Source organism: Formica exsecta, unplaced genomic scaffold (genome assembly GCF_003651465.1).
Source record: "Formica exsecta isolate Colony F162 unplaced genomic scaffold, ASM365146v1 scaffold394, whole genome shotgun sequence".
Classification (NCBI taxonomy): domain Eukaryota; kingdom Metazoa; phylum Arthropoda; class Insecta; order Hymenoptera; family Formicidae; genus Formica; species Formica exsecta.
In genome coordinates this window covers 388440-399821 of record NW_021851177.1, presented here as the reverse complement: position 1 = coordinate 399821, position 11382 = coordinate 388440, and the positions used below count along the sequence as shown (strand labels likewise).

The window sequence follows — 11382 nt, the reverse complement described above, 5'->3', positions numbered from 1 at the left end:
ATTTATATATATATATAAATATTATTTATATATATATATATTTTTTTTTAAATCGTTTGAATGCTAAAAGAAGGAACACGACGTAATGAATCACAAAAATGTAAAAAATAGGAACAAATGCAACGCGTCTAAATATATAATGAGGAACATACATAATGTTTAAAATGTAACGCGCAAGGAACTTTATTTACTAAAGATTTACATGTGTCTGTATTGTATGTGTTTTGTGTATGTATGTTTTCACTTGATATACATTGTGTGCATTGTATCGAATCACCACACGCACACACATTATTAATATGTTAAATAATATTATAAAAGTCCTAATGTTTCGTTAAAAAAGCTCTGGTTTAAAGTAGAAACATGATCAGATCAGTGAACGTAAAGTATTCATCTGGATATATCCCACATATAAAGTTAAAAGACACATATAATTCCTAAGACGTGGGTACGTGCTGTGCTACGTATCGTAACGCGATGTAAATATAAAACGTGAAGCATTTTTTTAAAAACGCTTTTACATTTTTTTTCCTGCACTGTGGAGATTGATACCGTGTCGTCTCGATTCCAAGAATATTTTATACTTATGTTACACTCGTACCAATAATGTCGAACGTTTGGAAACGAGGTGTCTCTTACATGCTTAACGTGCAAAATCTCACACTTTCCGTGGTTCGTCAAATAATTATAATAATAATAAAAGATAAACTTCTATAACGAGCCCTCGGGATAATCAGCGAGATTTGTGTGTGCATTGACGTTCGTTTAATCCCCGCATTTAAAAATAAAAACATCTACGAATCGAAAGTGACTCTGTCTAGCTCTCTCTCCCCCACACTCTCTTTCTTTTTCTCTGACTTATTCACTCGCATCCTTGCGTATTCATTTTTTCCTCTTTTTCTCTTTCATATATCCCGAGCATATATTCTCTCCCACTGTCATACCGCGCATTCTGCCTAACTTGCACACTGACATTTGCACAAATACGTACTTACGATATAGTTCTTACAATATTTTATATTCATTTACTCTATTAATTATATCAATACTGTTGACGGATAGAGATTCATTCACAGCTCGCACTAGAGCGGATAATCGTCTCTGATGCGTGTGGCATTAACGTTCCTTTTTTTCGCTTCCTACTTTTTGTCCAAAAGCGATCTTTCACTGTTCAGTCACATTGTATGTGTTCCACCTTTCATATTTAATATAATTTTTGACATAAAGTTTTTATCACACGCTAAAACACTTGATCTCTATTTCGAAGATCATTGTCCATCCGCACGGTATTTCGAAACGATACAATAATTCACGAATACACGGGTTCAATTCTCCTCTATTTATCTATCGCTCCCTTCCCTCGATTTCTTTTCGTAATCTTCCCGTATCATCGTGACGGACGAAGATACCGCGCTACTCCTCCCCCTCCCCCATCCGTCCAAGAATTAGAAAAACGTTACGAACTCGAGCAGACTGCCACCGCACGTAAGTTCGTTTCCGTCTTCATCCTCGATAGTGACACAACATCGACTGCAGCAGCACTGCAGGGTCGCTCGACAATTCGGCACGAAATTTACCTATCGACGAACCAGAGCACTTTAGCACAAACGCGTTTCTTGTTTACAACGAGTTCCGTACGTCACTTTCTGGTCCAATCATCTCCCGCGAGATGATGCGTACGTTTTCCAAAATGTAATTACTTGTGACCGCGCTGCGCCAAAAAATACTCAATCTGCTGTAAACAAAGCAGTTGCTGCACCAGGCTCTGCAATGGATCCTGACCCGGTTGCATTTGACCCTGCTGCTGCTGCTGCCCCTGGAGTCCTTGCGGCTGCGTCAAGCCTCCACCAGTAGGCTGAGCAGACGTAGGTGGCAGCATCGTGGTGCCCGGACCCGATTGCTCGGCCAGCAACTGCCGCTGCAGCTGCTGTGCCTGGTAATGAGCCATCGCCATCAGCTCCGAGGACTCCACGCCCATCGAGGCGGCGGCAGCGGCGGCGGCGGCGGCGGCGGCGGCCACGTGACCCAACTGCTCCGGATGATGGTGGGCCGCTGCTGTTGCTGGCAAACCGGATTGGCAGGCCAACGGCGGAAATACGCCAACGTGTGACGACAACCTGCCAGCCGTGGAGCCGGCCGCAGAAGCCAGATAAGCGGCGGCAGTGGGGAGGCTAGGATTCTCGCCCCGCTAGGGAGCCACGTTCTTGGGCCTGCGCCCCCGTCGCCCCCTGGTGGGGGGGCGCGGGGACTCCTGGCCTCACTGGCTCACCGCGGGGCTCTTTTTGTCTTGCTGCTGCTGACTGGCGTCCTGTGTTCCCTGTACACCCGCGGCTGCACCCGCTTGACCACCTTGGACTCCCTGAAACAGCACATACACGACGTTAAAAGCACGTGTTGCGCTTTAAATAATATATTTAGTAGTGGAATCAATATATGTATATTTCGCTTAAATTTATTTTCCTTTAATTTTTTGATAACCGAGCGTTAGTATTGATCTTTCAACAGTCTTGAATATAGTACACGTTACCTGGCTACCAGGACCACCTTGTGGAGGACCAGGACCACGATCTGGCGGCCAGGAATTACCAGGTGTCGGTTCCGAATGGAATTGATGGGGATGTGGCGGTGGCCCGCCGGCCGCGTCGTGACTATGAGGATCCAAATTATTCGCAGCATCATATTGCGTGTTCTCCAGCCTCGTTATTAATCGTTCATCCTCATCTCCAAACTCGCCACCCATCAAAGATGGCTCACCCACGACCATCACATCCTGGATCAAAGTAAAGGAACATCTCTAGCTAATATCTGCTTTTTAAAACATTGATCTGCTTTTTAAAGCATGATCAATGATCGAGAAAACTAATTGAGAAGACTTACCTGCGACGCTAGAGAAAAATTTGGCCCTGGCGAACGCTTTTTGCTGGGGGCGGGTGGCGCGTTGTTGCCCGGTCCCGATGTACTGCCCTTTCGCTTTCTTCTTTTGCTAGCTGGCCGCTGGGATTCTGGAAAAATAGATTCATCGTGAACACGACGCTGCGCGCACTCGATCGCCACGCTTGGCCACGTGTGTAGCTACACACTGATAAACTTAAGAGCACTACCCAGCTGTGGACCTTTCTCATCATCAAAGGTCTCTGACACGCAGAAGCATAAGCATGCATCGATAGACGAACAAATACTAGACATATGTCAGGTCTATTTCTTTCACGCGCTACTAAATATTTTGCACTCTCAAGCGATCTTTATAGAGAAACATGCTTGGCATGATAATACATAGTGTCGTAGCTGCTTGGTTCCACGATTTTATCAATTTTAAAAAATATACCAAAAAGAAAATGATAAGTACATTCGAATTGCATAATATTGCAGGTAAAATAGGAAATGTGATGCACGATGCGCTATAAAGACGGGCGCTAACCGCAGTACGCAATGTCAAGCAATCGAAATAATTGAATCATTAATTCTGTATTTGCAAAATAAAAAGTAAATTGACATTTCAATTTAATAGTAATGCTTAATTCGATCATAACTTAAATATTCGTTGAATATGATTATCAACAAAGCAAAGCAACGTTGCATTAGCAACCCTAATAAAGTCATCAATGAGGGAGCGAATTTAATCGTTGGATTTCTTGCAAAATCGGCAAATCTCACGCTCAACGAGAAGAAAACCGATAGAACCAAGAATCGCGACAGAGTGGCAAAGAAAACCGACGACAACAGTACGTCGTTCCGCGAATGGCAAAGACCGATCTCGTTGTCTATCAGGTCGATCAGATGGTCGTTCGGCTTCACTGGCTGGTGCTTCTCATGTAAAGCAACTGTTCGTCTACCTCTCTTACCCGGCGGGGCAACTATCCTCTGCCATTTCTGGAACAAGGTTGTCTTCAAGCAATCGCGAGGTGACAATGCATACGCCTTGTGCCTCGACATCAGTTCCTGCATGGGCTCCAGAATCACGCATAACTGTAACAGAATCGCTATATGTACTCAACTCAACTATAATGAAAAGTCACTGTCTTTAACTTTGAGAGAGAATGTGGATCAAATTTTTCTATACTTTTAAGCCAAATTGAGCATTGTGTGTGTGTGTGTGTCCGCGCGCGCAAATAATTTATTAATAAAGGGATAAGAGAGAGAGAAAGAGAGTATATACGCAATATTATAATTCCATAAAATATTTAATACAATAATATTTAGAATTTATATTTATTTTCTATTCGTTCGTAATTTTTTAAAAATTCGATTGTTTTTTATCGTATAAAAATATTTAATATATAAATGTTCGATTCAATTTCAACGCAATCAATTTAGTACTGTGGATACATTAATTTAATATATACTTAAGACGACACTTGCATTACAAAAGATACATACTCTAAGGTAATTGAGGGTGAAGTTCGACATGCCCTGCCTGGTGATGTTTTTGCTGATTTGCTCGAGCATCGTCGGGTCCTGCTGCATACTGACAACAGATCTCGGCACCAGTTCTCGATGCGTTCTCACCGACATGTGCCACGACTTTATCCTCATGAGGTCGTCGAAGGTGAACTCCAATATTAACCTACCCTCCGTTAATACCTAAAATCAGAAATTCGAATAACAACATCTGTCTCGTTTTACTTCGAGAATATTCGATTTCGCGCGTCACTTTCGAAGAAAGAAAAGAAGAGTTCGTAGAATTCGAGCTAGGAAACAGTTTTGCAGAAACTACGGAAATCCAATTAAACTGTGTGTGTGTGTGTGTCCGCGCGCGCAAATAATTTATTAATAAAGGGATAAGAGAGAGAGAAAGAGAGTATATACGCAATATTATAATTCCATAAAATATTTAATACAATAATATTTAGAATTTATATTTATTTTCTATTCGTTCGTAATTTTTTAAAAATTCGATTGTTTTTTATCGTATAAAAATATTTAATATATAAATGTTCGATTCAATTTCAACGCAATCAATTTAGTACTGTGGATACATTAATTTAATATATACTTAAGACGACACTTGCATTACAAAAGATACATACTCTAAGGTAATTGAGGGTGAAGTTCGACATGCCCTGCCTGGTGATGTTTTTGCTGATTTGCTCGAGCATCGTCGGGTCCTGCTGCATACTGACAACAGATCTCGGCACCAGTTCTCGATGCGTTCTCACCGACATGTGCCACGACTTTATCCTCATGAGGTCGTCGAAGGTGAACTCCAATATTAACCTACCCTCCGTTAATACCTAAAATCAGAAATTCGAATAACAACATCTGTCTCGTCTTACTTCGAGAATATTCGATTTCGCGCGTCACTTTCGAAGAAAGAAAAGAAGAGTTCGTAGAATTCGAGCTAGGAAACAGTTTTGCAGAAACTACGGAAATCCAATTAAACTTTGATCTCTTTTATCTCTATATTTTTCTTCCTTTAAAATAAGAGAAAACGATTAATTTTTCTAATTATGCCAAATTAAAACATGATGCATATTCTTATAGCGATCTACTATATATCTCTGTTAAAAATATATATTACATTTGTAGAAAGAATGGGCAGAAAAGAAATAGATTGAGAGAATAAGGCTAACATTTGGATTCAAGACTTGTGAAAAATGGAACGACGAGATACTCAATATATGTATTTTCGTAGGAATATGTCGAATGTCGGGATCGAGACTGTTCCATATCGGCAACCTTGCTAATATGATATTCGTCTCGGTCAGAAATACAAATACATTTCTTAGGTATATACAAACATAGTTTTCGTATGTCAATATTTCTAGAAAAGATTTGAATTTAACGTACGCTAAACTAAATTTAGATTCCTCTCTACACAGTATAATAAATATTTTTTATTAGATAATATAAATTCTGCTGCGGGACTATTCGTACCTTAGTGTACATCGGTTTCCCATATTGCGTGACCATTGTGCACTGATCACAGTCCAGGGTTATACTGGTGTTATGAAACGACTCCTTCTGATTCTTCAAAGTATAATAAAGTTCTATAACACCACCGTCGAATATCGAGCGGAAGTACCTAGGTATTAACGTCCTTCCTATCGCTGAAAGGATAAAAGTAGAACCAATTAGAAATAAATACAAGAAACGCGTTGCGAGAGAAAGACGCAATTATTAAGATGGACAGCTCTATCTTATCGTTAGATCGATCGAGATGCGTTGTCCCGTGTTAGATACAAGATCTCCCTCGACAAGTACGGCGCGTAGATGTATGCATATTCGTGAAAAGTTGCCCAGAAATATTTATAACGCAAATAAAAACAAAATTAAAATTAAATCGCAAATCTTGACTTTGCAATATATCGCGAAAAACGGACAAAGATGCATGGTATAGATAAGACGCAAGGAGTAATATATATAAATGTGTAAATCGTTATATAACAATGGCGAGGAAGAAAATTTCTGCTTCTCTTTTTAATTGCAAAATAATGCATCTCGCGTTACCGCATCTCGTCTTACGACGAACTTGTCATTTATATCCGGGCGACAACGACATGCATCCGCAAGACATGTAATCACGTTGTCGCCGTATATTATCGCGACGGTGTGTGTGAGAACTGACATTAAAATCCACCAACTGCAAAATTGCCGCGCGGTGGCATGTCATTATTTAGAATACAGACGGTACCGTACGAGCTTGCCAACGATTAAGCATCAATAACAACGGATCACGATATCGTCAAGGTGTAAAGAATTATCTGTTACAGAGATCGACTAACGTATTAACGTAGATAACAAAAGTAGATATCGGAGAAACTTTTATTTCACAATATCACCGTGCTTCTCAAAAAGATGTTCTGCTCGCAATTCAATTTTTTCCGTGGGTGCTTCTATCAATTTTATAAATTAGAGATGTCTTACTTTTACTGTATCGTTTCTTTGATTAATTGGATATAAATATCACGAAGGAAAGAATGTTTTTTCATCGATTTTATTATGAATTTTCAAAAGTTTCTTCGATTCGAATGCCACCGCCAAGTATCGACGAAACATGCAAATCTGCTCAAGTAATCAATGATACTCACAGTATCTCTTCGGTCCGTCTTCCAAGCAGACGTGAAGGGTAAGGGTGGCGTCCTCCTCGAAAAACTCGTTCGCGAAGGCCTCCCACCAAAGGTTGTCACTTTCCTGGATAGAACAACGAGAAAAACAAAGGCTTAGCTTGCGTGATATCCTGTAAAATTTTGTTCTCGGAGTATATATTGTCGCATCGATAATTATCGCGCCGATTTATTTTAGAAACAATCGGGAGTGGCGAACGAAAGGGTTAGCTAGAGGACAGAAATACAGCGAGATGAAAAGGAGAAGAGAGAACGAAGAGGTGACACCTCCCTCTCCCCTTCCCCCCAAAGATGCGCACGAAGGGCGCAGAAAAGCCTGAGGAGAGGAGAAAGAGAGAGAGGCTGTACCTCGGCGCTGAATAACGCATGACTGTCTGGCTTGAAATTATAGCATTCCGCTCCCTCTCAGTCGTAGGAACTACTACCCCTTGGCCCTGCTGTTCACCACGCTTTCATTCAATTATGCATCTCCACCTCCACTATCCTCATAGCGCCCTTCCCAAATCCACCTATCCCCGCGGGCGCACCTCTTATTATTATTTTCCCACATGCAGCTCGGTCGCTCGTCGCCTTTTCTCGCGCGCGAAAAAAATCGCTGTCGTCGATGATTTCTATAACGATTCGAGGAGCAAACATCTCGCGAATCGCTCAGCCAAGATTCTTCGTTTGCGAATCTTAGTAACGCGTTAAATCCTTTGAACGCATAATTTTTATCTGATACATTCGGTATAAATTTATTATAGAATAATAAGAATTTTCTATATTCATTGTGTAAAATATAATCTGAAAATAATTAAATAGAATTATTAAAATAATATATTTCTCACCTATCCCCGCGGGCGCACCTCTTATTATTATTTTCCCACATGCAGCTCGGTCGCTCGTCGCCTTTTCTCGCGCGCGAAAAAAATCGCTGTCGTCGATGATTTCTATAACGATTCGAGGAGCAAACATCTCGCGAATCGCTTAGCCAAGATTCTTCGTTTGCGAATCTTAGTAACGCGTTAAATCCTTTGAACGCATAATTTTTATCTGATACATTCGGTATAAATTTATTATAGAATAATAAGAATTTTCTATATTCATTGTGTAAAATATAATTTGAAAATATAATTAAATAGAATTATTAAAATAATATATTTCTATACACAAATAAATTCTTCCGCAATATTATTTTACAAAATAATTTGCAATAAATATGCAATAAACTGAAATGCGTTATTGTTTCATTTTTTTGATAAAATATTATATACTAAAAAAGAGCTTATAAAAAACTCGATAATTAAAATGCTTCATTATCTTTGATATATTGTTACATTATAGTTTAATAATTATTTTAGTAGAATTATGTTTACCTTATTATTTTTCTCGCTCTTTTACACTACTGCGTTTATTTTTATATGTATATAGCATAAAAATCAATAAATATTAAAAACTCAAAATTTTACAAAAAATTATAATACGTATATATAATTAAATTAAACAAGTTAAAAGATTGAAGAAGCAGTGTACGTTACGAATGACAAAAAAGTTCTCAAACAAAACGCCACATTCGATATGATATGCGAACTGCATTCCGAAATACCAATACACTCCGATGAATTGTTTTCTGAGCACATTTACTTTCGTGACACAACGCTCATTGTCGGAACAACAATTATCATGTTTGCCAGTGTAATTTATTGCGTTTCCACCACTGCGCTTGTCCATAGACACCTTTTAATTTTGTACATCATTAAGTAAACTCAACTTTAACGTAATAGCAGAAACGAGCTATATGTGACGTCGGTGCGTTTAAAGCAAAGAATTAAATAGAAGATCAAGCTATCCGACCAGAAATAAATATAAGACGTGAATCGAGTTGCAAGAATGAGATATCGTTCGCCGGGACGAATATACTACTCGTGTCAAATCCGCATAGACAATCGGTTTCCGGTGCGGGCATCGACACTGCACTCGCGAAGATTTATTTCGGACGTAAGCTGCACCGTGCCAAATCAAGCAAACTGTTACCACTCCCGCGCAAATTGATATTTCTGGCAAGCGCGCCTCGGCCCGGATGGAGGAACCTCGAGATAGAGTAGAAGGCGAAACAGTGACACGATAAGTGTAACTGAACGAGCAAGAAGACGTTGCTCGACAAATAGACGATATTTAATAATGTGAAGCCGAGAGAGGAAATATTTCTCTCGAAGCTCGATTGCTACAAGTTCGGAAAATCATTCGAGTGACGTAATGAGAAATCAGCATTTGCGCAATATGTAATACGTGTTTTGTCATACGTCTAATGTAAATGACATGTGTTTCGATATATGTTTAATACGTGTAATCTGTTTCGACATACACGTGTGTGACATATATGTAATGTATGTTTAGATAAAGTGGCAATGAGTTTAATTTTCGAATTATATCGCATAAATTAAAATTTTAAATGTATTTTAACGTAAAAACTTAATTTATGCTATGTTAATATTTTTTCCAACATTCATATTACATATAAATATGACGATACATATTGTATATTCAAAAACGCGTACAATGATTACTTTTATCACAAAGAAACTTAATGAAAACGTAAAATAGCAAGCTTCGTAATCACATTTAATCAGTGTTTTCTTGTTTTATGTTAATCTTATCAGCGAATGAAAATCGAATTTCCCTCGAATTAACTTCAAGCTTGTCCCGAGTGAAAAATCGAACAAGAGTCACATGAGTCACTTAATCAACAATTTTCAGTTAATTCAGTTAATTTTTTTTTTAAATTGTCGAATATAATAAAAATTTAACATTTATCATACATATTTTAACGAAGTAATTAATTGCTCGTTAATCATTCAATATTTCGAGCGACATGATAAGCATCCAATAGTATTCTTAATTTTTCTACATAGCATCAATATGTTTTTTTCAAAAATATATTACATTATCGAATATTCGCAGATTGATGGTCAAAACCTAACAACAGAATGAAATGTACTAGAAAAGATAAAATTTATATTCGTCAAGATTTCTGGTATGTTCCTACAAATATTCAAAAAATTCTCTAATATTCAATATTTTATAGCAATTAATAATTTTTATATTTTATCAACTTTTACTGACTCTTTTATATATTATTATTTAATTAATATATTCTGCGAATATGTATGAAGAACGTCATATTTGATAATCGTGCAATCTCTTGTTATAAAGGAATAATATTCGTTAACATATCGATTGACAGATATATAATAATTATCGTAAAGTTCACTTTGTAACATGATGACCAGATGTTTTTTAATTCACGCTAATGTTAAAAATGTTTTACTTGGTCCAATATATAGCCTGCATTTTCAATATAATAAAATATAATAAACTTTAACAGCATCTCGCTGTCATTCACGTTTCTTATTTATTTATTTAAAAAGCTGTAAAACCAATAAATAAATAATATTTTTGCACACTAAATTTTAATTTTATATATTAAAATTAAAGTAAAATTTAGTGATGTCTTTCTAACTTACGTGTTCCTTAGATACCGGTTAACGAATAGAATCCATGAGTGAATAATGTATCTTGGAAATAATACCGTGTTTGCAATTCTATCCGTATTTTGGCCATTCTATTCCATTCTACATATTCGATCCGATAATTCTCTCGCCTTGAACAAAACCACCCCTCCGACAGTGCGCAAGAAATTCGCATTCGCATCGTCCTCGCTGCGGGCTGTCGAAATTCAATATTATTCCCGCAAAATAAAAATTGATTCTCTCCGCCATAAACTATGTATATGTCGCGCGAATGACAAGGAAATAACAAAAAGCGACATTCCTATATACGTATATACTTTCAATTCGCCCAAGTTAATAACAGCGAAAATTGGTCGTGGTGCAATGTAATACGAAAAGTATAGGACTCGAACTCTACACTGATAAAAACCCTCGACACAAAAAGGTACTGCAATACACGTTTTTAATATTAAGAGCATTATTAACAAATTGCATAAATTTTGACGCGTCGCACTTCGCATTTAATATGTGCAATCTCTTCTAATTTATTTGCAGAAGATTGGAGATTTTAGAGAGAAAGAGGACGAGAGTGATTATATATGCAACGCCTTTATATTATCATTAAAATGAACTCCGATATTATAGCACACTACGACGTCTATAATATCGCGTTCAAAGCGACCGACAAAAGATCTCAGTAGGCGACGAGTAAGGTGAAAGGGCGCGGGCCCAAATCGCGGCGTGATTTTCACGCGCCTTTTTTTTGTTTTTTGGCGTCCGTATTAGCGGCGGAGTTAAATGTAATTTGTCCAGGGCCGAAAAGAGCGCGG

General features: G+C 38.0%; 1 protein-coding gene across 5 annotated transcripts in view; it reads right to left on the bottom strand.

Moving 5' to 3' along the window:
* Positions 1-2118: 2118 nt before the first annotated feature.
* The window catches only part of LOC115239745 (LIM domain-binding protein 2), a 171354-nt gene continuing 162090 nt past the window's right edge, over positions 2119-11382 (bottom strand). For 3 of the 5 annotated variants that reach the window (XM_029814430.1, XM_029814429.1, XM_029814432.1), the window contains 7 exons: positions 7029-7131; positions 5875-6047; positions 5028-5231; positions 3834-3966; positions 2878-3002; positions 2528-2770; positions 2119-2359 (listed from right to left, as the gene is read on the bottom strand). In XM_029814430.1, the coding sequence (XP_029670290.1) occupies positions 2258-2359; positions 2528-2770; positions 2878-3002; positions 3834-3966; positions 5028-5231; positions 5875-6047; positions 7029-7131 (1083 nt within the window). In that variant the 3' untranslated portion in view covers positions 2119-2257. Of the gene's footprint in view, positions 2400-2527; positions 2771-2877; positions 3003-3833; positions 3967-5027; positions 5232-5874; positions 6048-7028; positions 7132-11382 lie in introns of all 5 variants that reach the window. The other 2 variants (XM_029814431.1, XM_029814433.1) reach the window with 2 other exon arrangements.